The following is a 26,975-nucleotide window of genomic DNA, read 5'->3' on the forward strand; positions in this document are numbered from 1 at the left end:
TATTTTAGATTGAGCTAAAATTTGGCATACTTACCTGCCATGAAAGATTGATGACAATAGAGTATTATTATGACATCGAGCTGATCTGATTATGAGAACCAGAGATCGCCATCTCAATGAGTTCGTCTAGATAAATAGTAAAAAAAACTGTGAAAGTACAGTACAGTCAGAAAAAAAAATGTGCGAGTAGACCTCTAAAAGATTAAGATCAGATAGATGTTTCAAAAAGCGATCTGGAATGAGGGGGTACTCAATATGAACCTGTGTATATACATACATGGACAAATATTTATAACTATTTCCCATAAAGACAACTTTTGTTTCCTATGTAGCGTGTAGTGTAGTGTACCAACTTTATAGAAGGTATTATTCACCGATATTCACGATTTACCTTGCCTTATAGTACGTATGGCAGAATGCGCAATGGTGAGCCTGCGCGTACCTACTGCGCCCTGTATCTTAAAACCGGTTGATCGTAGGTATGAAAAAATGTATCGCAAATGTTATGCTCTAATGGCGTTATTCATAAACGCGTTGCTGGCCTGAGTTAGCTATAAATCGTTTGTCTTTATCTGTCATTTTGACTTATGGATTTGTAAGAAAGGGATAAAACGTAATTGAACTAAATCAGGTCCGTAAAGTTTTATGAATAAGAGGGCATATTTTTTATAGAAAAGGAGCCAATTTTTGTCACGTCTAACCTTGAATAACTTCTGACGCGCAAACGATTTTTGAATGCTATAATGAAGGTATTAAGAGTTTTTAGCTTATTATTTCTCATTCCGAGGTTGACCCCCTTTTTCAGCGTAAGATGGCTGGGCAATTAGGCTGGAACTGGAAAAAGGTCACAATCTCTCCCTCTATCTCCTTTTTAATCAGTTATATTTATCTCTGTTATGAAATTTGTAATTTCAGATAAGTACTTACAATAACAAACAGTACTTGGTAATACTTAATTTTATAGATTAGCTACATATACAACCATCAAAATTGTTTGATTGCGGTCACACCGCGTATTGTACCCCTTTTTTATCCGACATGTGTGTTGATATCACAACAATACATTAAATTCCATTTAAATTGTATAAATCTTATCAAGAAGTATAATTAATTCAACATGACTCAGTCACTTTAATCAACCAAGACGCTTCGTGCACATTTAGCTTAAACGATACACATAAATACTAATACACTTTCATAATGCGTTCACTTCATTATTACTTCTGCAAAAAACGGTAAAATGTGAACATTGTAGAATTACATACGTATTTTTCTATCACAAGTGTTTATTTTCACACTGTTGCACAAACAACTTGCGAGATCGGAAATTTACAGATGTAATTTCTAGGTCAATATGAAACAAATATAAAGTCAATAAAGTCAGTCTAGGTGAAATAATTGGAACGGACCGAGAGGGCACGCGCCGGCGGCGCTGGGGGTCTCGGTGCAGTTGGACACACTTTTAGCTCCAGGGAATTACACTTGCACTTTGAGCTGATGCCAAGTACGCCGTTTCGGGGACGGCACCGGCAACCGGCCACGCCACGCCGGGCCGAAGAGCAGTTCAGGCCCACCATTTCTGAAGACAAATGTTTAATTTTAGTTAAGTTAATACATAACTCGACTCAAAAAACCTGACTAACTTTAATTACTGATTTACGGTAGCAAATTGGAATAAAAATGTAATAAAATATCTTCTTAATCCTTAGCTATACCCCGCGATAAGTATGTATGACTTTTGCTATAAGTAAAACCAACCAACCAACCAGTGAACCAACTTGAAATCTTGAAAGCAATCTTAGCCGTTCCATATAAAACTTCCATATAAAATCAAATACCAAACTGTACGTTACCTAACTGCAAGTTTTTATCAGCCTACCATCACATGGCGACGCTGTATGTGCGGCATTCGTTCAATAATAAAAAAATAGTCAAGGATAGGCAATAAAAAACATTACTATCATTAAATACCTACAATAAAAATGTACTAGATCGAAAAATTTTAAAAGTTTGGTGTGAGCGATTAATTATAAATACGTGTAGGGTCATATAGTTCATGTCATCCACAATGACGTGAAGATTTGTCAAATATAACTTTAATTGACATGAAAATACGAGTCAAGGCACACGTCTTCGTGAATGACACGATCTATAAGGTCAAGAGGTGATTAAATTAAAATTAAAATATCCAGCACAGAACACGAGAAATAATTAAAGTTTGGAAAATGAAAACTGATTTATTAATTTACCACTTGTTAGTGTAATTATAATATTTTATCATAGTTTTTAATTGATAAAATATATGTAATTAGTGACTGTTTTAACTAGTAAGTAGAATTATCCTTAAAATATATCTAAACCAGCTTCTGCCCGTGAAGTCATCTGCGTGGAATGACACAAACTACCCTTTGTCCTTCCCCGAGCCTTAAACTATCTCTATACCATAGAGAAATAAGTAAGTTTAGAATGATCACTCTATATCTACATCTACTCCTTACGTGAGTTTTTTGACATAATCATAATAAGTTGTCAAACGTATTTGTTATTATTAAGATGCTTAGCTTAGACTTTATTACATTGCGTTTTTGGAAAGCTCGGTTAAATCTTATTATAAATGGGTTTTTATCGTTGTATGGAGCAAGCACTCTAAGCCTACTTATTTTTCTAAATCGAATACCAAATAATCTACCAAATACCAAACAATTCCATTCCAAATTTGATAGATTCAGCGGTTTAAGCATGAAGAGGGAACAGACAGAGTTACTTAATATAAAAAATTATGGAGGGATTAATCTCAGGTAATATAATGAACGATAAACTTGCCAATCCACCATTTGTACATTGTTGTATAATTATTTTGTGCAATAAAGATTGAATAAATAAGCTGAATGTTGACGCGTACTAACTGCCTAAGTACACCAAGTTACGAACGAGTAGAAAAAGTAGCTGTCACTCGCACTAAACTAGGACAAGTTATTGGGTTTGCATAAAGGGCCTGGCAGGAATGACATAGTAAAATCACCCCTGGCTGCAAATCAGATATTCTTATGCACGTTTATTTATGCATTTATGGCATAATATTCCATAAAATTATATCTCACAATAATACAAATAAACATGCGTAAGAATTATTGTTTTTCAGCCAGGAGCGATTTTAAGTATTATGGCATTCCGGCCAGGCTGATTCATCCGCAAATCTTGTGACCATCACTTTCTGGTTTCCGCTCGATTTATTTAATTAATAATTAATTTAATGTCGGGGCTTTTATTAAATGCAAAACTGTTTGTACTGTTTCTAGGTATTATACCGTTATTAAGCTCTGAGGTCTCTAAAATTGTTGAAACGTAGTTCGGTCTAGGTAGGTATTTGGAACCAATTTTACTGACCTGACAACAATTCGAATCGAATTAACCCCTGATATTGTTTCATAAATACATTATTTGTGAAGATTAGATAATATTAAAATAACACAACTTTTTGTTAGCCATGCGTCAAAAACATAACCCGATGTATGCTGTCGTGCAATCGGTTACTTCTTAACGTTCGAAAAATATTATTTTTCGTTTATTGATAAAAACTTGGGTACAAAACATATCTAAGTAAATTATAAATAGGTTCGTATACCTAATTATACATTCTCAATAATATTTGTATATCAATTCGATAGATGTTCTAAATTTCTACCACTTTATAATAAATAGTTTGCTCATTTTCTTAGAATATAATGTACAATAAATACAATATACAGCAGTACAAAAAAAAATCAACGTGTGCCGTGCGTGAAATATAACTTTATCTAAACATACTACCTAGTAACTACCTATCTTAATGCCAAAAAATGATAATCACAATAATATATGTACCTAATAAGCATGTTGTTTCTTTGTTTCAAATCCCTTGTTTGTTGACAATGCAATTTAACAATGTTTACCGAAAGTTAGCTCAACAAATGAGGATAAGATGGGATCCGCCACTAATAAGGCTTCAAATTTCCTGACGTCACGTTTACGCATCAAAATGTCTCACGAAAGCTCAATGCTTAAGGATTTGTCGAAAATGGAGCAACAAAGGCGACAATAACGCCAGAGTCTATAGGTAGTAAGTATAAAATGGTTGACAACCCCCATATCAGCTGCGAGGATTGTCATTTTGTAGATGGATATTCACATTTTAATTATTTTCATATGAAAACTGTCACAATACTGCAATTTATACCTAATTTTAAAACAAGATTTGAAGTTCTAGTCACTAGAGATGTTCGGAAAGAGAAGAGTCGTGGAATGTATGGGGCACAATACATTCCACGTCTCTTCTCTTTCTGAACAGACTCTAAAGAAGAATTGAAGCATAAAAACTATTTTAAGGAAATTCTTATTTAAATAATGATGTGCTAGCATTTTTCTAACCTTCTCTATGTAAGTACTCACTATCGTCGTCCTTAAATAATGTCTAAAATGCTTTTATATTTATTCTTTATATAATAATATGGGTCGCGTCAGTTCCACAACAGGGCCGGAATTTACGTTACTAGATATTAGAAGAATTTAAAAACCTTAAAATTTTATGAAGGTTGATTTCACCGAAATATTGTTAACTAACATATATTTTAACAAAAAATGTACTAATAAAATATTTAATTACTTATTGTTGATAAGATCATAATTGTAGTCAAACAGTGCGTGATTACGAAGTATTGAGTATTGAAGGTAAATTGATTTTATTTGCAATTTCTATTGGACTCCACGACTATGACGCCGCCATGACGGGTATGGGAAACATTAGTTATCTGACAGTTTATAGCTGTCAAATAATGGGGTATTTCACTACTAGTCAAATTATTATTTGTCCTATTATCCTTCCTTTATTATAATGTCCTATTATTATATTATTATATTAGTTTCTTTTTTCTAACTGTCAAAACGATTTGCTACTATGGAATTTATATGAAACACTAGCAAATGACGTCACGGTCAAGTTACCTACTTTTTATAGTTCTATACGAATTATAAAATAGAAGAAGTGTCTAAAAATAACTGCTGTCTACGTTGCTCTATTAATGTCGTGGTGCTTTATTTCGTGCAAGGTGTGAAACAATTTATTTTTCAATTCAGCAGCTCGAACAAGCCTACTTTCGTCACTCCAGGGAGTCACGAAAGTACGACTTTTCTCATTCAGGGAGTGAGACAAAGTAGCTTTTTAATTTAGTGAGGGCCATGAATACAGGAATAAAAACTTTACTTGATATTGATTTTTTTTTACCTTTAATATGTTCTCACTACTAAGGTGAATAGTTGTGTGTGTCACACAAGAGCAAAGTTATTTTACATCTCGTGTTTTTGACTCAAAATCAACACTCGCAAGAAAAATTAGCTTTCCTCTCTTGTTGCATAAATAACTATTAAATACAGTCAAATACCCTATAGTATGAAGATGTCCCATCCCATGAAAGATCACGTTTTTTCCATCCCGTGCGTTGTTGTTTGTATTTCCCCCACCACGTCCTTTTTATATAGCTAATTAATAACTAACCGTTACCGTTCAGGATATTACAGTCTACTTTTTATTTGGATTTTTAATCATAAATATTTCATTAACCATTTACTTAGCTGTTTTTGCGTGACTGACATCCAACTAACAACAAACACCCAACTGTCCTAACAAATATAGCCCTGCCCACACATCACATAAAAATGCATAGTATAATAAATAACTTATTCATATCATAATCATTTCGACATCGTTGTTGATATACCTATCCAAAATGATTGACGCTGATCTAAACATTATTTGAATGATCTATTTCTATAATGTTTGAAGAATATAGAGCTACTCCGCTCGTTTAACGAAGACGCCCGAGTGTTTAAAACAATATTATTATGCATGTAACTCTTTGATTCAAAGACAAATATATTTATAGTTCGTACGAGTATGTATTAAGTTTATTTAAATTCAGAAACACGTAATAAAAGACTTTTCATTTCCTTTTCTAGAAAAGTTACAGTACATTGTGACCGAGGGGGTAAGTAAAATTTGGCATACGAGGTCATAGATACATGACAGCCGCAAGCTAAAGTGGATTAAAGACTCAAGTTTGCAATATTCTTAGCCCCGGAGTTACACTGAAGAAAACACTAAATTTTAGAGGTTATGATATATGTAGATAAAATGATATATATGCTGCTTCGGCTTTGTCTTGTCAATGAGATGCCATTTTAGAGTAAGCATGGTGTAAATGGGCTTAAGTATAATAATTTATGCAAGTAAATCTCACTTCGCGTTCACGGCTTCGCGCCGTGATTTACGGATGAATTTGGACGGCCATTCAGGTGTAAAAACACAGTAGTTACATAAATTTTACGTTAGAAACTTACAAGTCTAAGGCTGCGTTTTCACCAGATATGCGCGGATGCGTAGCGAGGTATGTGTTAGTTAAGAACCAATAGAATCACTTCATTTACCTATCCTCTATTGGTTCTGAACAAACACATCCCTTACATAACCCGGCCTTAGAAAATGAACGAAAATCACCTGACATAGGAACGCCCTCGCAAACGCTGGACCGATGGCAGGAGCGGGCCTCTGTATGCTTGAGACACAGCAAACCACCGAGCACCTGTCAGAAACAAATACAGCGTTATTACTAGTAGACAATACCAAACCTGTCTATAAATCCGCCTTGTCAATGGAATCGGGTAATAGTTCGGCGATATAGTTTTCCTTATCTTTTATTTTGTTATTTTATGTGGGGTTATTGTCTCTTGACTAATGTTTATTATTTATACAGTAAGTGCTTGGCTGAAATACAAACAAATATTTAAAATTATTATTAGAACTGCCGGATTATTGGATTTGTATGGGAAATAAAAGCTTTATATACAAAATAAATTGTAAAAATCAAATGCACTGCTCTGTAATCCGGAGTTTGGCTGTGTTAACTACCGGATTATATTAGAGCGAGTCACTTGAGTCGCTAAATGCCGGATTAATGTCTGGATTGGAGTTTAGTTGTGCCTCGTCCCGCATTGGTCAATCCCTATTTACTTGAAGTGCAAAGTCGTGTGCTACGGACTACGGGCTAATTTGTCACTGGTGGTATTGTCCGGAAATTAGCAAAATAACTACATATTTAGTTTTTTTTTTCTTTTCATAAGTTTAATCACAGTTCACACGAGAGTCAATGTTGAGTTTCCGATCATCAATAACGTACAGCACTCATATTTATACACGGTTTTAGAAATTATACCGGTCTTATTCCGCCAGAATGTCAACTTTCTTTCAAAGTCCTCTTTGTCGAAATATATTTTTATTTTAAATCTATTTTACTGGAAACTTAACGATAGAATAGGAAAGTCTATTGAAATTGAAATAAAAATCTTCTTTTTACTAACAATTTTATGGACCCAGAGTCAGTAAAAAATACAATTAAATAGCACTTCACTGGATCAAAAGTTACTTGGAAAACAGAAGACAATGCACAGAAATTAGCCAAATAAAAGAAACAAGACATATAATACTAAAGCAATCATATATGTCTCATTTCAAAACCGTTAATAAAGGTATTCCACAAGGTAGTATTCTTGGGCCTTTGCTATTCGTTCTCTACATTAATGATCTACCGAAAGCCACTTTGAATAAGAGTATAATGTTTGCTGACGATACAACTTTGTTAATCAAATGTAATAACAAAATTGATTTTGAACGTGACATAAATAATTCATTAAAGGACATAATTACCTGGATGCAAGTGAATGAACTACAAATAAATATTAGTAAAACTAAATTTATGCAATTTTCTTCATATAACTCAAGCGACATTTATATAGGTTTAATCAATAATAATGAAGAGGTCGAGATGGTTGACACTTTTACATTTTTAGGAATAACCATAGACAAGCATTTGAATTGGAAGGAACATATTGAGTAAGTTTGTAAAAACTTTGATAGATTTGTTTTTGCACTAAAAAGATTACGAAGTACTGTATCATCTGAAGCTGCACTTACAGCCTATTAAGGCTATGTATCGTCTGTTCTAATTTATGGACTGATATTTTGGGGCAATGCAGTGGATGTGAATAGAGTCTTCAGAATCCAGAAAAAGTGTGTCAGAGCTATTTGCAATGCATATATTGACGACTGTTGCGTCCCACTATTTAAAAGTCTGCGTGTTTTATCCTTGCCATGCCTCTGTATACGCGAAGTAAGTGTATTAGTCACCTCAAATCCACATTACTTTAAAACCAGGACTCAAAACATGGAAAGAAGGACAAGAGTCAGAGTACTAAATGGACTAATAGGGTTGTTTCCATCTACAAATCTTAGGGCAGAATTGTATCCCAATAAATTCTTTTGGATTATAAGAACATGTTAAACTACTTTTAGCCTGTAATGACCATATTTTTGTAAATATTGAATTTAAAATATCTTATGGCACACGTCACGTGACCAAACTCGAAACGTCATTGAAGATTCTGATGACGTCACAACTCTCGAATTGACACTGTTGACAGTTAGGCGATAAACAACAAACAACAAACGACAAATGTCAGTTGACAGTTCGTATTTTCTACGTGTGTATATAGTTATGTGTCAAACCGTAAGCTGTGACGTCACACAATTTTCAAAGAGCGTTTTGGGCGCGAAAGCATCTCTCAAAATATATTTTGTTAATTTAACATATTTAAAGCCGTTTTTAGTATAAAAGTTGAATTTTAGGGCAACTTTTATTTAATATAGAACGTAATACAAGTATTAAAAAAAATTGGAAACAACCCTATTAAACCGCTCGGAAAAAAAATTATTTACAGACGAAATGCTTTTAACATGTGCATCGAAATTTATAACCGCATACCGGAAGAAATAAGGTCACTACAGGGACCTCTCTTCAGGCGTGCACTGGCCAATTTATTGGACAAATATTATTAGGTATAGTGTTAAGGAATTTATTGAATGTAATGAGACTATTTTGTAATTTGTATTGTTTAATGTTAATGTTTATTATTTTACATTACATATTCTTATTTAATGTATTTTGATTAAATTAATTGAAAAATTGTAATTCAATATTTGCATGCCTGTATGTGAGCCGAATACACTGTGCACAAAAAACTGTATTACCAACTAATCTTAAACTGTATGATATAAAGGATCTCTTTTGTGAATTATGCCAACAAGCATGGGGAAATGTAGTCAAGGAACCCATTATCACTGAAGGTGACACTGGCCTACGAGGAGATTTAGCATGCCGTGGCGTGTGGGTTGCACAGAGGGAGGCGTTATTTGACATCCGTGTTGTAGACACCGACGCTGCCTCTTACATCTCATGCCCCATTGTTTGTCCTGAAATCTGCCGAATCAGAAAAGCAAAACAAATACGCCAACGCCTGCGAGTTGCGTCATGCCACTTTTATACCCCTCGTCACCTCCGTGGATGAAGTTTTTGTACCACAATTAGCTAGCTTTGTTAATCACCTCGGGGAAGCACTTGCATCTCGCTGGGACAGATCCTTGTTTCGCGTTTTGGGCTGGCTGAGAGCTCGTATAATAACTTCAATAATTAGAGCGACCAGCATGTGCATTCGAGGCACCCGCCACAAATGGAAGCCAGCAGCGAAATTATTTGGTTTCGATGACGGTGCCGCCCTTCCACACTCCGACTGACAGACGTACCAGATATTTACTTATTTATTTATTTAATTTCTACTGTTATAATCTGTATTGTATTTGCTGAATAAATGTGTTGTAGTTGGAAAAAAATAATAATCTTAAACTGTATTCTGGCAAATAAATTCTTTGATTGATTGATTGAATAAAATTAAATTATTTCGGAATTGGATACATAGTTTATTAGTATAACTTACAAATTATGCACATGATATTACAAATATACCTAAATAAACTATTTTCTCAATTTAACAAAGCCTATAACTTGCCGAATCCAGTGCGTAAGTATAAGATTCTCGGGCCTTTCTGTTTTTTTCCCTGGTTGCCCTGAAAACCAGCGCTATGGCTAAGTATCTTATCGACATATGCTGACTTGCTGAGTGGCATCCATTTTGGTATTAGAATGTACTTGAATAAGATGTATTTATTAAGATTTATTTTTTTATATACGTACCTACTAGTACTTTAGTGCTAGCCCGTTAAACTTACTGGCGTATTTTAGTATTTTACATATAAATTCACTACATACTTACAACATTTTAAGTATACAAGTTGCCCTGGAGATTTATATTACATTAGCTATATTTCTAGTTATATACAACTAGCACGAATAGGCACAAATCTGGTACAAATAGATTATACTAATCAATTGGCAAATAAAAATGTCTGGAAGGCAAGTGTCTAGGAAAACACTATTTAGCTCGAAGTGTTTGCCCTGGCCGTTACCGTCCATCAAGTGTAATTAGCTGCCCTTATGGACTTGAATGGGTGAGATGAATGGAATAGGAGTTGCGACGTTTTTCCACCAGAAGTGTACTAAACTGCGTAGAAATCTCCACTTAATGTTTGTCTTCTGTCAATTACTATTAACAAAGATAATTTGAAATAGAGGTGGATTGTCAAAGTAAACTTTGTAGCCACAGTAAATTTATTGCCATCTGTCGACACATTATTAAATTTTAGAACACCATTTGACTTTGATCCTATTCTTGGTGAAGGTGAAGGAAAACATCTACATCGCTACTATTGATGCTCACTGTACATATATTAAAATAATTGACTCTTTTGTCGTCGTATTTTTTTTTAAGTATATGTATACAGCATTACAAAGGCCCATGTACCTAATATTAAAAATCGTTAGACTCTGACAGGGGTGTATTTAAATATTTGGCGCCTTTGGCCAGTTGGCCTAGGCCGCCCCATACAACAACTAAGCACAAATATTTTTTTGGCGGCTTTTGGAAACTAGGGCCTGCGCCGCCCTTCGCAGCAAATTCAAGTCGTACCAGTCGGGAATAGGTAATCAAGTTTCCTTGATAGTAATCAAATCTCCCAGAAGTCTACTATGCGACTGAATTGAAATTCAGTTATTATTGTAAATGATAACTGTAATTTGTTTAGCTTTGCATTATTGTGTTTAGATTCGTATTGTACGAGGCAAAAATAGTTCTGATATGATAAATAAGGAGTGGTTCAGTAAAAAAGTTATCTAGTATATTTTTATTTTATTTTTTTATATATAACTTAAATCGATTATTCTGTTCATCATGTCCACAAACCTATTTTTAAAATATCACATATTTAGGTTCTCTATCGAGTTGATTTTAACGTATTAAACATACAAATATGTATACCCTTAATTTACAACATAATAAATTATGTATGTTTAAAAATAATCCCATTGTGAAGTAGTTTATTTTTTTCAGTAATATGCAGCTAAAATACTACATATATAATACCAATGAAATCATATTGGGAATTATAAAATTGTTTGAGTTTTCTCATTTTTATTGCAATGTACTTCGTGACTTTTTGTACAACACAATTTGTCAATCTTCACCTGCCGTTTGCCATGCCTCACTTGAATTTCAATTTTCACAACTAGTTGTATGCTTTTAGGAATATCATCTTACGAGTAATTTATACCAATAAACTGGAGTTTATTTTCGATAGTCAGGAAGTCTCTCCAATCTAACCTCTGACACAGGTTTTTCTATGGGAGACAAATTTCTGTAAAAATCGCAAATACACAAAAATGGAACTAAATCTAAAAAAAAATGAATGAAAGGTAGTTACATGGAATTCCATGTAACTACCTTAAAGTGAACTCAAATCAAATAAAACCGGCCAAGAGCATGTCGGGCCACGCTCAGTGTAGGGTTCCGTAGTTACTCTTCCGTCACAATAAGCTAAACTGGAGCTTAAAGTATAGTAAATTGTTAACCAAGGGATGAAACGGTACCTTTCACCCGAGTTAAACAAATAGGCAAATTTGCATAATCAGTACCTAATTAAAGTAAGTCTTTTTACTATCAAGGGAAAACTTTTTGCGATAACTCAAAAACAGCTAAACTGATCATGTCCGCTATAGTTTTCATTTAATGTCTTTCTTAAGCTCTACTTCCACGATTTTTTTCATATTTTTTTGGACCTATGGTTCAAAAGTTAGAGGGGGGGGGACACATATTTTTTTTCTTTCGGAGCGATTATCTCCGAATATATTCACTTTATCAAAAAATGTTTCTTGAAAACCCCTATTAGTTTTGAAAGACCTTTCCAACGATACCCCACACTCTAGGGTTGAAGCGAAAAAAAAATTTCACCCCCACTTTACGTGTAGGGGAGGTACCCTAAAAAAAAATTAAATTTTTAGATTTTATTGTACGACTTTGTCGGCTTTATTGATTTATATATCCATGCCAAATTTCAGCTTTCTAGCACTAACGACCATGGAGCAAAGCCTCGGACAGACAGACAGACAGACAGACAGACAGACAGACAGACAGACAGACGGACATGGCGAAACTATAAGGGTTCCGTTTTATGCCATTTGGCTACGGAACCCTAAAAAGTGGAATATCGAACATAAGACAATTTAATAATGTACTAAGTAGCTTATTAAACTTAAAGAAAAAACTATGTTTATGAGAAACACCTCATAAATTCTCTCAGAAGACGCTGTTCAAAAAGTCTTAGGAGACATGTAATATAAAAGGTGAACACTTCAATTCGCCCTTTTATTTTAAATACGATTAGGTAGGTATAGAATACGAGTAGTATGTACGGATTACTACAATAATGCGCTATTTAACAATTATCACTAAATAAAATGAAAAATCCACATAACGTGCTGCTACTTTTTTCTGAACCACTCCTTAATACAAAATCTGGCTTAAATAAAAGGGGGAATCGACCCTCTCGAGTTTCACCTAAAGTTATTAATGGCTCGAGGCCAGCGACCGCGTAAGCCATTACAATACCCACATACCTAATTACCTAAACCTTATTTATGTGTTTTTCCTTTCATACGTGCTAACATAATTGAGCACGGAACATTGTACAAGTTTAGATAATAGATATGATCTAATTGGCTTGTTATTTTACTATTATTCTAACATTTGAGTACATACTGGCCTTGGATTTTCTAAAATATTCCTCGATACGTTAGGTATTTAGAAACAGCAATGCAAGCATGCGCATCTCGGCAAACTATTTCCATTCTCAGCCTTACAAAGCATTTTTCTTGCTAAAGGTAAATACGTATGGTCCTTCAAATCTCTTCAAAAGTGCTAAGTATGTAAGAAACTTACTTTCATGGTAAAAAAGACACCGATCACGCTAAGTTTGCATTAACTTGGCAATGAGAATAGTACATACATATCCCATAGGAGCGTCATACCCATAGTCAGTCCAGTCATAAACTGTCATTGAATTGAAAAGGATCAATTTCTGAAAGCACACGAAGATTTATTAGTTACATAAGCTTTTATTTAACTTGCAATGTAATATGAATGAATCGAATATGATTGTACGGGTCAAATCTTGCAACTTAAATTTGACCCGCTTCCCGGTTTCTGATGAAGCTGAAAATTTGCATGCAATATTATGGTACCATCGAGCTGATCTGACGATGGAGACAGTGGGTGGTCACTCTGTGATAAAATAAAGCAAACCTACCGAAATAGTTGCCTGTTGAAAAAAAAGTACAGTCAGCGATATAAGCTTAGTATCAAAAATAGTTGCTTTGTCAAAACAGTTTTTTTCTAGTTTTACGAGTAAAGGTAGTTTCTCATGCATTAATTATATTATTTTAGTTTCGACCACTATTTGGATACGAGATAAGAATAACCAGTGCTATGCGAACTAATGAAACGCAACCAATGAATCAAATTGACCAGACCATTCTATAAATAAATAAATAAATACATATTATAGGACATTATTACACAGATTGACTAAGTCCCACAGTAAGCTCAATAAGGCTTGTGTTGAGGGTACTTAGACAACGATATATATAAATATATAAAAATTTATAAATACTTAAATACATAGAAAACACCCAAGACTCAGGAACAAATATCCATGCTCATCACACGAATAAATGCCCTTACCAGGATTTGAACCCGGGACCATCGGCTTCATAGGCAGGGTCACTATCCCATATCGATCCTAGAATATTTCAATTGTACATTATGAGCTGTGTGATTGTCTCTCGTTCATTCGATCAGCATTAAGGCTAGGCTCTCCAAACCTAGCTAAATTTGTAACCTCCATTTTGTAGTTCGAAAGGCGGAGCCAGTTCCAGTCTTTCAGTTTTCTAAAACAATGGTTTGTTTTAGGAAACCAGAAAGCTATATCTCTACTTTGCAAATAAATTATATTATTTATTATAAAAATTACATCAGAGTAATGAATATTCATAATGAGTAATGATTTTAACACCTTCATAAGTATGTATTTACTTTTAAAAAAGATTTAATACTCATAACACCATATGACCTCGGTACCTAAAAATAACTTTTTATTTACTCTAAGACTCCACAAAGATTTCATTTTCTTCAAAAGCGCACGTCTAATTTTTTCAAACCTATTTCTTTACACGGAACACGTGTTCACATGCATTTAAAAATAAATGTTAGGAACAGAATAAAATAAGGGGGTTAGTGATCACCTATTATATATATTAAAACCGGCCAAGAGCATGTCGGGCCACGCTCAGTGTAGGGTTCTGTTGTTACTCTTCCGTCACAATAAGCTAAACTGGAGCTTAAAGTATAGTAAATTGTTAACCAAGGGATGAAACGGTACCTTTCACGCGAGTTAAACGAATAGGCAAATTTGCATAATCAGTACCTAATTAAAGTCTTTTTACTATGGGAGCAACTTTTTGCGATAACTCAAAAACAGCTAAACTGATCATGTCCGCTATAGTTTTCATTTAATGTCTTTCATAAGCTCTACTTCCACGATTTTTTTTCATATTTTTTGGACCTATGGTTAAAAATTTAGAGGGGGGGGGACACATTTGTTTTCTCTTTCGGAGCGATTATCTCCGAATCTATTCACTTTATCAAAAAATGTTTGTTAAAGACCCCTATTAGTTTTGAAAGACCTTTCTAACGATACCCCACACTGTAGGGTTGAAGCAAAAAAAAAATTCACCCCCACTTTACGTGTAGGGGAGGTACCCTCAAAAAAATTAAATTTTTATATTTTATTGTACGACTTTGTCGGCTTTATTGATTTATATATCCATGCCGAATTTCAGCTTTCTAGCACTAACGACCACGGAGCAAAGCCTCGGACAGACGGACAGACAGACAGACAGACGGACATGGCGAAACTATAAGGGTTCCTAGTTGACTACGGAACCCTAAAAAGAACGGAAATAAGAAAGAATTTGAAGGGTACCTTTGGTCAGTGAGATAATTACTTGCGTTTTCCTCGTAGAACGGGCCCGTTATATCTTCTATGATCTCATTTGTCTTCTTGCTCACTAATTCAAGTTAGTCAGTGTCCACTCACAACAAAATAAAATACACAAGGCCCGAAGTCAAAAGGGATTATTTTGACTTTAAAATAAAATTAAATACAGGCACGATGCATCCGCCATGATAGATTTTTTTCAAGTGGTATTGTCAATATGGAAAATGACTGAATGCAGTTTTGAAGGGTGGAATATCCGGTGAATGACAGAACGTAAATTTGACGTATAATGTTGCTAGATGAATAATATATTCATAAACAATAAATATACGTCTGAAAATGATATTCCACCACTCCCACATTTTTTTTTTTACTATCACAAATAGTATGGTACATTTTAAACTTGTGTTATGTTCGCCAAACTTACGTTTAACGGCGAAATGAGGCACTCATTTGCAACGTTAGTACCTTAATCTAAATTATATGATTAACTTATAATACTACGGTTAATACATATTTATATCATATTAACACAGTATAAGTAATTGTAGTGTATTTACCTATCCTATTTATTTATTCAGTCATGCGATGTACCAATTAGCAACTTCTTAATTTTTGATTTAAAGATGTTTTTACTAGCACATTCGTCTTCTACTGATAACTCATTAAATATTCGCGGTGTGATATAACTACGTGTCCTTTTACCATAGTAGTTGCTAGCGGTTGGCTCCACGTATTTACGACGCTTTAACCCTCTTGGCGCTCGGGTATATACTCGCGGAGTTTTAAATTTGGGAAAAATTCAAACGAGGCTATACCTGTTTATTTAACCACTTGTAGTTATGTACCTAGTTTAATAGGAAACACGTTTAACATAATTATTTCCAAAAAACAATATATCAATATACAACAAACAATAAAAAAAAATCATTGTTATATGTTTTGCGTAAATATTTAATTTAGCTGTGGTAGGGTATCTAATAAGAAAGTACGCAAGTAAGTATTATATTAGAAGAGGTTGACACTCATTGATTTGAATGTAGGTACCATGTTTGGCATTATATATAATATTATATTAAAACACGATTATAAATATATGAAACAATTTACATCATTTTGGTTTAAATTGCGGCAAAGGCTGTGTTTGTTTGTTAGTTGTCCTAATTGCGGTAAAGAGTAAAAATTTGACCATCTTGATATTAAAAAACAAGTATAACTTTACCAAGTCTACGGTTTATCTTATGTTGAAGAGGTCAAACTTTTTATATACTCGTAACAGTAATAATTTAGCAACATAAAGCCTGTTTTTCATTGAAAAAATTTCCGGTTTTTATCCGGAAAAATATTATGATAAAAAATCAATTCACTACCCATAGAATACTCTCAATATTAAGAACCAATAAAGGGCCGTATTTCGTTTAATACATTTTCATATTTTATTAGTATCAAATGAAATTGTTCTGGCATTTTTACTTACATAGCTTAGTTGGTTTCTAATATAAATGTGTTTTGCAAATACTCTTTTCCCAACCAACGACCCTGCATGTATGAAGCACATGATCACAATCACGATGACGATTACAAATTTATCTTCAATCAGTTTAAAAATAATCAGTTCCTGGTACAGCGTCAAGGCAAGCAATAAATAGGGTTTATTCAGTTTTTCTGTACTTCTTTACTAAACATCGGTACCCATACAAGACCCTAAGTGCTTTTGCAAGTCCGGCCTTGTTCAAGACGAATCGACTGTCCACAGGTGGGTCTGAAATTACGGAATTTGCTAAATATATAAAAACCCTAAAGGATTATTATAGCGGTCACTGAGGGGATCTATAATAGGTATACTTCAGTTTATATTACGTATAAAATTAAATTGTTGATATTTATCGTAATATAAAAATTAAAGGACATCACGGGCCAACCCTAGCGTTCCCTTATTGCTTTTTTTTATCTAAGTCATTTGCGTTGATTATTTATATCTTCTAATCAAAAGCTACCCGCTTCGTTCATTAGGGCGAGTGTCCAACAACTCCCCTGGCCTTTTGTCTCCATTTGTGTGCTTTGGATAAAAGCATTTTTGTGTCCCTCTAAAAAAAACCTTGACAATTTAAAACCTTTTCAGAAAATATTTTTGTTAACTTCAAGAAATACCTAAAATCAAATGAGTTTATTTGGATGTCAAGTTTAAAATTGGTATAAAATTACGGTACGGTAGTTAAAATTAAGAAGTGAATGATCGTAAACTACGATTAATACACTCGAAACAGAATTAGAAAGAGTAAACTGACGGTTGCGGGACTATATTTTTCATGAGATTACCACATAATCGGATAAGTCTTATGCTTTTACGATTAAAAGCGACTCTTATTACGTAGTTTTAGAGCTTCTCAATCAAATTTTTACACAAACGTGCCTGTAACCCTGTATCCATATATATTTTTCATAACTACGAGTATATTACTTTCCTTATTCTGAATATCACTTCAAAAAACTAATTTAAATTGAAACTAGATCTATAGAATCTAAAATGTAAGTAGATACCTACTTGAATAATAAAGTATCTTTATCTATTACAATGCGCTTATGAACTTCAAATAAAGCTACACCGGCTCGAATCCTACACCTCTGACCCCAGAAGATTTTAATTCCCCCTCAATTGACGACCGGTCTGGCCTAGTCAGTAGTGACCCTGCCTATGAAGCCGATGGTCCCGGGTTCAAATCCTGGTTAGGGCATTTATTTCTGTGATGAATACAGGTATTTGTTCCTGAGTCATGGGTGTTTTCTATGAATTTATGTATTTATAAATATGTATATATTATATATGTCGTTCTCTAAGTACCCACAATACAAGCCTTAATGAGCTTACTGTGGGACTTGTGTAATAATGTCATATAATATTTATTTATTTATTTTTATTTATTTAGGAGGAGAAGGAGGGTATCCCGATAGTTATTTAGTTAATACGTGCTTCTGGGCATTTTCCGCAAATCGACAACCATTGTGCATATTTTGCATGAAATCGAGGTAGCGCTACTCTAACCACCGCAGCTCCTCCACGAAGCCTAGCAAAGCTTTCAGTTTGCTAACTGCCTTCTTTAGTGTGCACGGAGTACCTAGGTATTTGCTTTTGTAGACTTCTACCTGTTTGCAGTCTAGGAGAATGTGTTTTGGTGTTTCCTCTTCTTCTATGCACGCTCTGCACATGGGGCTGTCTGTTTTACCCATATTGTGTAGGTGTTTGTTTAGTGTGTTGTGTCCTGTAATTAATCCTACTATTTTACGTAGTTGGTGTCAAGGTGTTTTCAGTAGTATTTTTGCTGAGCTTGTAGTTTAATTCCGGTAAAACATCTTTGGTCTGCCTGCATGTGTCCATTTCCTTCCAGTACTTATTGTGCAGTTGTCTGTGATGTAGGTCAAGCTGGTTGTATATGTAAGATATTGGTAGAGGTATGATGGTCTCGGGTCCATATGCCGGTGTTTTTGAACCTTTCCTGGCCAGTTCATCCGCTGCATCATGTGCTCTTGATCCACTATGCCTCTTTATCCATTGAACGGTTACTTTGTTGCCTTCTTCGCTCACTTCAGTGAGGCTTCGATGACATTCGAGTATAAGCTCTGAAGTAAGTTTGTCGCCGCGTAGCGCTTGTAGTACTGATTTACTGTCTGACAGTATTAGTATGTTTTCGTGTTATTCTTGTCGTCTGGTTATAGCATTGCAAGCTTCTCCTATTCCTACACATTCAGCTTGAAATACCGTGTTATGTTCACGCAAAGGTTTTGAGATGCTTATGTTCAGGTCCTCCGATAAGACACCGCATCCTGTCCCTTAATTTGTTTTTGAGCCATCTGTTTTTTGTTTGATTTAGCCCTTCTTTCGGGTCTCCTGTTATTGATATGGCGTAATCTTTTTGGTGTTTTGTCGACAGGCGCTTCCAGCATTTGCAGTTTTGAGATCATATTTTCATAGATCTTCTTGTGTGCTGAGCTAAAAGATGTCCATTGGCTTAGATTTTTCAATCGAAGAGCCGTGGCAGCCGCTTCTTTCTGTATGTGTAATAGCAGGAGTCCTAGCATTATTTCTAGCGCCGCAGTCGGAGTAGTTTTCATACAGCCCGTCGCAGCCACACATACTAAGTCTAAAGTCTTTGTGTTTTGCTTAGTTTGTGTATTACCGTGGTTAGCAGGGTGCGGGACCACCATACAACCGCGCCGTAGCTAATCATTGGCATTATTACTATTTTGTACAACCACAGTATGATGTGAGGAGCAAGTCCCCATCTCTTGCCCACCATACTCCAGCATTGCCAAAAGGCAACTGTTGCTTTGCTTTGTTTATTTTCTAGCTATTTGTTCCAGTTCAGTTTATCATCCAGGATTATGCCTAGGGATTTTACATACTTTGAAAGTGTCAGTCTTGTGCCAAAAAGGGTTGGCATTTCGTATGCACCCAGTTTTCGTTTGTGTGTGAAGATAATTGTGTCGGTCTTTTTTGGGTATCCTAATATGGACCGGCAAGAAACTCGGCGGGACACATCTTTTCTAACATTTATTTATTTTTATTTTATTGGTATCTAGTCAGAAACTCAATGTTTGCAGGTGACTTTTACAGTACACGTCAATTTTAACATAATATCAAGCATAAGTGTATTTAGCCAATCTTGGAATCACCGCTGGGTTATCCGTCAATACACAATTCACCAATTTACATGGGATTGAAGAGCTCGAACTTAATAAAAACGATTACCAAATGGTTGCGATCCTGACGCACTGCTAATTAGATTTAAATTAAATTCTTGTTAAAATAGTCCACCTCGGATTAATTGAGCATCGTTTCGAAACATTTAAAACTCAAGAAAAAACACAAATCCTAAATATTACTTCGTACTATAGTCCAAAATACCTTGTCTACTTTTGTTGTTTATAGGATTAAACTGACAATATTTTTTTGTCTGATAGTTGTAGGTATATAAAAGATGACACATAAAGCCTTTCATTTCAGTACCGTGGATAATATACGATTATGTAGACTCCAAAAATGACAGTCGCTTTCATGTAGCAGTGGCTTGCGAACCAGATGACATGTTAACTACGTGTGTCGTCTACAATTATATCATATATGCTACCATACACGATGGAGACCTGTTTGAACCCGCGGCGGTAGCGCGCATTCATGTAGCAGTAGATGATGGAGTTGTAGCAGGAGTGGCTCATGGCCAACCAGTGGCTCGCGAACCAAATGCAAAGCATGCCCGGCCACGCGCCCCACTCCGCGTCGCTCACAACACCTGTACCACAATACAAGATATAGACCTGTTTGAACCCGCGGCGGTAGCGCGCATTCATGTAGCAGTAGATGATGGGGTTGTAGCACGAGTGGCTCATGGCCAGCCAGTGGCTGGCGAACCACACGTACGGCATGCCCGGCCACGCACCCCACTCGGCATCGCTTTCGTGGGTAGTCCATAACACCTGGAAAAAAAAAGAGTCAATAATTTCGTTCAAAAACTCTTTTATAATTAGAGAGTTTCTGATTTTAAACTTTTGGGGACTTACTTAATATGAAAATTTCTCTCTATTTTACTTTTAGTAAATAATTTGATTTATAATTCTTGTAAAAAATGGTGCAAATTAGATCATTAAGCCTAAATACTTTACAAACGAAGCAAAAAAGCAACTTTTAAAATAAAACGAAAAAGTTTAATTCCGTTGGGAAAAAACGACAAGATCGATATCATAAAGTAATAAAACCCCGCTGAAAAACCATTGGCGTGAAATTGGATACCTACGCTTTAAATAGAACTTCAATGTAAACGGCATAGTGGAGAACTCTCGATAGAGGAGAACTTTACTTTAACAATTTGTTAAAGATATTATTATGTTTATTTCTCGTAAAACTTAACTTGTTTGTTTTTATACAAAAAAACCGAACGTAGGTTGCCGGCAGCAGCGGAGCAGGGCCCTAGCTACCGGTGGTCAAAGCCACAGAGAGAGACGAACCAACGTACTATACGCGCCGTGTTTAAATCTAGCTACCTAGCGAGAGTCTCTTTAGGTGTTGTTGGAAACTCTTCGATATGAGACCGTTTGCTTAAACGGCTATCGGGACAATTATCATCCAATCAACATCCCACAAGGCGGTTACCTATCTCGTGAGCCAAGTCTACAAGTAGGTATTTAATGGACTTGTCCTTCTCAGCTTTCCCGAGATTCTCATCATGTGATGTCGACGAGCACGACTCGGCGATCGATCTATCAGCACTATACCAGGCTTATTGGCTACAATAGTCCTGTCAGTAATGATAGGTCGATCCCAATAGAGCATGGCACGACTATTGTCGAGATCTGGTGAAGGTGTGTACTCGTAGTATCATAGTATGCCACTTCGCGATCCACAAGGCCGTATAGGAGGACAAGTTGCTGGTGAATACTCCTGGCTACGAGATTATGTCTGTGTAAGTTCTCGCGGTTACCACGATGATTACAACCGGAGATAATATGACTGAGTGATGGCAGCATGCTCGACAAATGTCAACTGTACCGTCCTTAGGTTGTTTCCGGTAGTTATTCATCATGATAACTTCGTACGCAACGCACACGTAAAACCCTTCGATTTCTGCGAAGAGATGACATATATTTTTATTATATAACCTAAATACGACTCGAACCGCGTTTCAAATCATAACTTTTTGGAATAATATGAATTATTAATGAGTATAAATATGTACTTACAATAAAAACGTTGAGTGGCAACCAGGAAATCGTAAACACAGCGACAACTGTTACCATCATTTTGATCATCTGGAAAGGATAAGATAATTAATACAAACGTTTTAAACCTTTGTTACCAGACTGACAACCTACTTTGGATGGCTATTGTTCTTCAAATGATAGACATCTAAATACAATGAAAATCTCAAACTCGAGCTTACTTGGATAAACACAAATATCCCTGAAGCAAATACCTATCGCAATATTGCTAGCAGGCGGCGAGAGAATGCCGGTTTACCGAGTAAACCGAGTTATTTGGCACATTTTTAGGATTCCATCGCTAAATGGCAAACACGAATATTGTTTCGTTATGTCAATCGCTTACCACTGGTAGGTCAGGGTGCCTAGCCAACGTGCCAATGTTTACGCTCCGTAGCGTAGCGTACGAGGGTCATGCCAAAAGAAATTAGATACTCAAAAGTTACCGACTTTATTCTTTATTACAGCTATCTATTTTTTCGAAGTAGTCACCGTGAACACGTATACACTTTTCCATCCGTCTAAACCACTTAGAAAATACCGATGACCACTCTTCTTTAGATACCTCAGAAATTTCATAATTATACGCAGCCAGGGCATCTTCTTTGTTCTCAAATCGCCTTCCTTTTAATTTTTCTTTAATTTTGGGAAATAAGTAAAAATCGCAAGGGGCTAGGTCGGGGGAATATGGCGGGTGGGGCAAGATAGTCACGTTTTTTGAGCTGAAATAGTCAAGTGTTCTAGCAGAAGTGTGAGGGGCAGCGTTGTCATGGTGCCAGAGCAGGTGCTGAGTTCCCGATTTCGGCCGCTTGTCACACCAAGCTGACAGTACTCTGGGGGCACAAACTGTCACATACCATTCAGAGTTGACTGTCCTTTGATCTTCTAGCACTATCGTAGCAATATGTCCCGTCTTGCAGAAAAATGAGGCAATCATTTGTTTTTGTGTACTTCGGGTTCGGCGACATTTTGTTGGCGTCGGCTCATCTTCAAAACACCATACTGTGGACTGCCGCTTTGTTTCGGGGTCGTAGTTATATAGCCATGTTTCGTCACCTGTAAGTATATCATATACATTTTTTTTCTCGCCAGCGTCGAATTTATCTATCATAAATTTGCACCAATCTACGCGGCGGTCTTTTTGCAAATCGGTGAGTTTGTGCGGCACCCATCTTGAACAACGCTTATGAAGGGCCAGATGATAATGAATTATAGTTTGCAATGCTGCTGATCCAATACCCAGCTCACGCTCGAGCTCTGCATATGTAATTCGTCGGTTCGCACGAACATTTTTTTCCACAGCCTGTACGTTTTCTTGAGTGACTGCGGTTGGCGGCCGTCCGGTCTTCGCCTCATCTTCAAAGGTCTCTCGTCCCCTTTTAAATTCAGCAAACCAATTAAAAACAGTTGCACGTGAACAAGCAGACTCGCCAAAAGTTGAAACTAAAAGTTCAAAACACTCTTGAGGTTTTAAACCTTTTTTAAAATCATAATAAATCATAACACGAAAATCACGTCGAGTGAGCTCCATTGTTGCGAAAATTTCCCTCCAAAATTACCCAGAAAAAAAATAATTAAAAAAGGAATCCTAACATTTTCCGAGTGTTCCATATTTGAATTTATTAGCAAATAACCTACCTTTACAATGGTGTATAACTGGCCAGTATCGATCAAATGACCATAGAGTATCTAACTTCTTTTGGCATGACCCTCGTAGTCTCTCTATCACTCTTCCATATTAGTGCAACAGAGACAGTTGCGTTTCGTTCGCTACGGAGCGTATACAATTGGCATATTGGCTAGGCACCCAGGCGGTATAGTAGTGTTACCCTCTGTTCACTTACTTTATTTTTAAGTTTCGTAACGTTATAAGTTAAGCGTGACGCGAATTTAATAATGGTATGGATAATTAATTGACTACTTTTGAATATTGGTATTGGTCATTCTCATTTCTATCTTGATACATTCCCGTAAACATCGCTATCAGCTTTTTGCAAAAGTATCCAAAATATGAACGTCGTGTCATATCAGAAATGCTCATGAAAATTGTATTGAAAACGTCGGGTATTAAGAAGTTATGCTCACCTTGCGCTTGGAGCGCTGCATGCGTGTATCGCGAGCGCTCTGCGCCTCGCCGGGCGGGCGGCCGCCCCACACGGCGTGCGCGATGCGCGCGTACGTGCACACCAGCGCGGCCAGCGGCAGCGCGAACTGCAGCGCCAGCAGAGCGCACGTGTACTGCGAACTCTGCTCCGCGCTTGCCCAAAGCTCGCCACAGATGTCACTATGTGAATATGAAATTAAGATTCACCTTGACTAAAATCGGAACATATTGCCTACATCTAGGTACAGCTGCCTAAGATTGCTTTGCAGGGTATAATCAGGGATGCCAGTAATTATGTTTTTGGCTGGTCTATTTGAAACTATTGGTAAAAGTAGTAAAATTCAAGTGTAGATCATTCTTTACAAGTTTAATTATACACCATTTAACTTACATTTCGCACGCTTCATGCCAAAGTGAAGGCCGTTGCAAATTAGACACGATCGGTATAGGGGCAGCGGTAGCTAATGCACCGCACCACACGCCAGCTACTACAAGTTTGGCAGTGGCCTTTCCAAGCCTGGGCTTCAGAGGCCGCATGATAGCCATGTAGCGGTCGATGGAGATAGCGAGCAGCGTGTACGCGGACACGAGCACGGACACGGCCTGCGAGTAGTTCACCACCTTGCACATAACGGCGCCGAAGGGCCAGTAGCGTAACACTAGCATCGACACAAACGAGAACGGCACGCAGAACAGCGTCATTAAAATATCCCCCACCGCTAAATTCACTATAAAGTAGTTCGTTACTGTCTTCATGCGCGGCGACGTTTGCACTACGAAACACACTAGCCCGTTGCCCACGAGGGCCACCACAAACACGGCACTGTACATAAAAAGCACACACATTTGGAAAAGAGACGATGCCATGAAGTTCTCTGTCGTTGTCTCAAACATGCACACCATTCCATGATGGGCGTCAGTGTAGTTAAAGGGCATGGAGGTGTTGGGAGTGTGCGAGAAGCTTCCGACGCACTCCGAGTGCTCACACGCGCCTCGAAATTCTGTTTCATTTTGAATCGTCAGCTCGCTAGTATATAGCATTCTTTGACGACATCAGACGATCACATGTTTTTGAAATCAGCGCTGATGTTCACGAAAATCATCTGAAATAAAATAAAACTAAATCAACTCACTATTTTAACGAGACTAAGATTTTGTTTCTCAAAGTCTGAGTAAAGTATTAAATAGCGAATTAACACATAAATTAACTGTCAGATAAAACTTCCTACAAAACTGAGCACTCTATCTACCAGTTAAGTTTATTTGAAGATTGTGAAACGCTTACGATGACTTTATTCGTCAGATAAGTGGCAAGAAGCGTATTCAGGACTTTACTTGGACTTTGTGAAACAGACCCTAAATATTCTTCCCTCTGCCCGTAACAGCCGCATCATCAATTGGATAATTCATAAAATTGTTCCGTTTTCTTTCTGTATTGTTCAAAGCGTAATAAATTTCAAATTCAGACTTGTTTTCCAGTGTCGATTAGGGCTGTTGTGCGTAATGTGGCAAAAACGCTATTGTCGTGGTATTTTCTATATTTTCGTGTGAAAACCAAATCAAGAAACAAACAAGAGGTATAAGCTACATTAAAAAAACCTAATTTCTTATATACTTACTCGTATTACTTATATTTATTTTTATCATGACCTTCCCAGATCTATCCTTAGAAACCTCATGTCCTCTTTCTTTCCATAGACCAAAGACAATGGAAGTCACCACACCACACATAAATACTCCCGTACAAAGTTAGTAGGTATGGGAGCGCTGAGCGCTACCGCTTATTTCAGTTGCACTCACAATCACGACCATTACTCGTGTAAATTAAAAATATATACATAAGGCAAAACCTCGTGCTCTTTGTAATCGCTTTATAATGCCTAATCTCTTTTGTCTGTGCCTCTTTCTTAAGTCTCTTATTTTAAGCTTGTAATTAACGTGCACCTAGGGTAATATGAAATTTATTTTACAAATGAAAATTTGGGCAACGATATGAATAATAAAAAATCAGTTGCACAGCCCTATCTTTGCTTTGAGTTCATGTTAATTAACGAAGCAAAGATTCTTAATTACATTTGGGGACTTGTTTGAGTATGCAAAGTAAACATATCTGGTAGCCTTTTTGTCTTTAATTTATTCATTCAGGTCTTTGTGAGTGAGAACATTGTAGTTGTATTGTATGACTTGTAATTAAATAATTGTCAAGTTAGAAGTAAGTATAAACAAACATAAATTAATATCTAATAATAATATAATAAAGATAACGACACGTGTTTGTGTTGATTCTTTAATGATATGACAAATATAAGCATATAAACTTCAAATTAAATTACAACTAAAAAATCATACAAACAATATATGTATGTTGGTACAAATTTATACAATTATTCTTTAATAATATACAAAAAAAAAAACATTTTGAAAAATAATTCAGACAGAGTAAGTATTTAATTCAGGATTATTGTTCACTTCAGGTAATGGATTAACCAATCAACCTATATTAAAGACCCCCGGGCTGGATCTTAACTAGTCCAACAAATATCCTTAGCCATTCAGCGTGGTAATGCAGCCGGCATATTTGGAACGAACGCCAGGTCTTAACTCAAACAGTTTGAAGGTTGAGCTTCGTTGCTTAATTAAAGTGAACAAAATGCGATTTTGCTCGCTTTCCTTACATTCAAATGAGATTTTTCTAGTTCACTGTAAGCTCGTTAATAGTTTGTAACCCGAATCAAGAAGGAAATACCTTGAAAT

The 26,975-nt window shown here is 36.0% G+C and overlaps 1 protein-coding gene across 1 annotated transcript; it reads right to left on the reverse strand.

The window, feature by feature from the left end:
* Window positions 1–116: 116 nt before the first annotated feature.
* Window positions 117–26,444, reverse strand: LOC133520572 (RYamide receptor-like). Its single transcript, XM_061855078.1, has 6 exons — window positions 24,613–26,444; window positions 24,203–24,401; window positions 22,100–22,168; window positions 20,510–20,839; window positions 6,530–6,614; window positions 117–1,579 (listed from the first exon to the last, which is right to left on the reverse strand). The coding sequence occupies exons 1-6, from the start codon at window positions 25,260–25,262 to the stop codon at window positions 1,386–1,388; spliced, it is 1,527 nt and encodes a 508-aa protein (XP_061711062.1). The 5' UTR covers window positions 25,263–26,444; the 3' UTR covers window positions 117–1,385.
* Between the last annotated feature and the right edge of the window lie 531 nt (window positions 26,445–26,975).

The sequence above is a fragment of the Cydia pomonella genome, chromosome 8 (assembly GCF_033807575.1).
Source record: "Cydia pomonella isolate Wapato2018A chromosome 8, ilCydPomo1, whole genome shotgun sequence".
NCBI classification, from domain to species: domain Eukaryota; kingdom Metazoa; phylum Arthropoda; class Insecta; order Lepidoptera; family Tortricidae; genus Cydia; species Cydia pomonella.

Excerpts from the sequence above, each read along its gene's own strand:
- LOC133520572 (XM_061855078.1), bottom strand. The coding sequence starts at position 25,262 with ATGCTATATACTAGCGAGCTGACGATTCAAAATGAAACAGAATTTCGA. Across the intron at positions 22,169-24,202 it reads TGCAGCGCTCCAAGCGCAAG|ATGATCAAAATGATGGTAAC; the intron begins GTGAGCATAACT and ends TATCCTTTCCAG. Across the intron at positions 6,615-20,509 it reads ACCGCCGCGGGTTCAAACAG|GTGCTCGGTGGTTTGCTGTG; the intron begins GTCTCCATCGTG and ends TGTTTCTGACAG.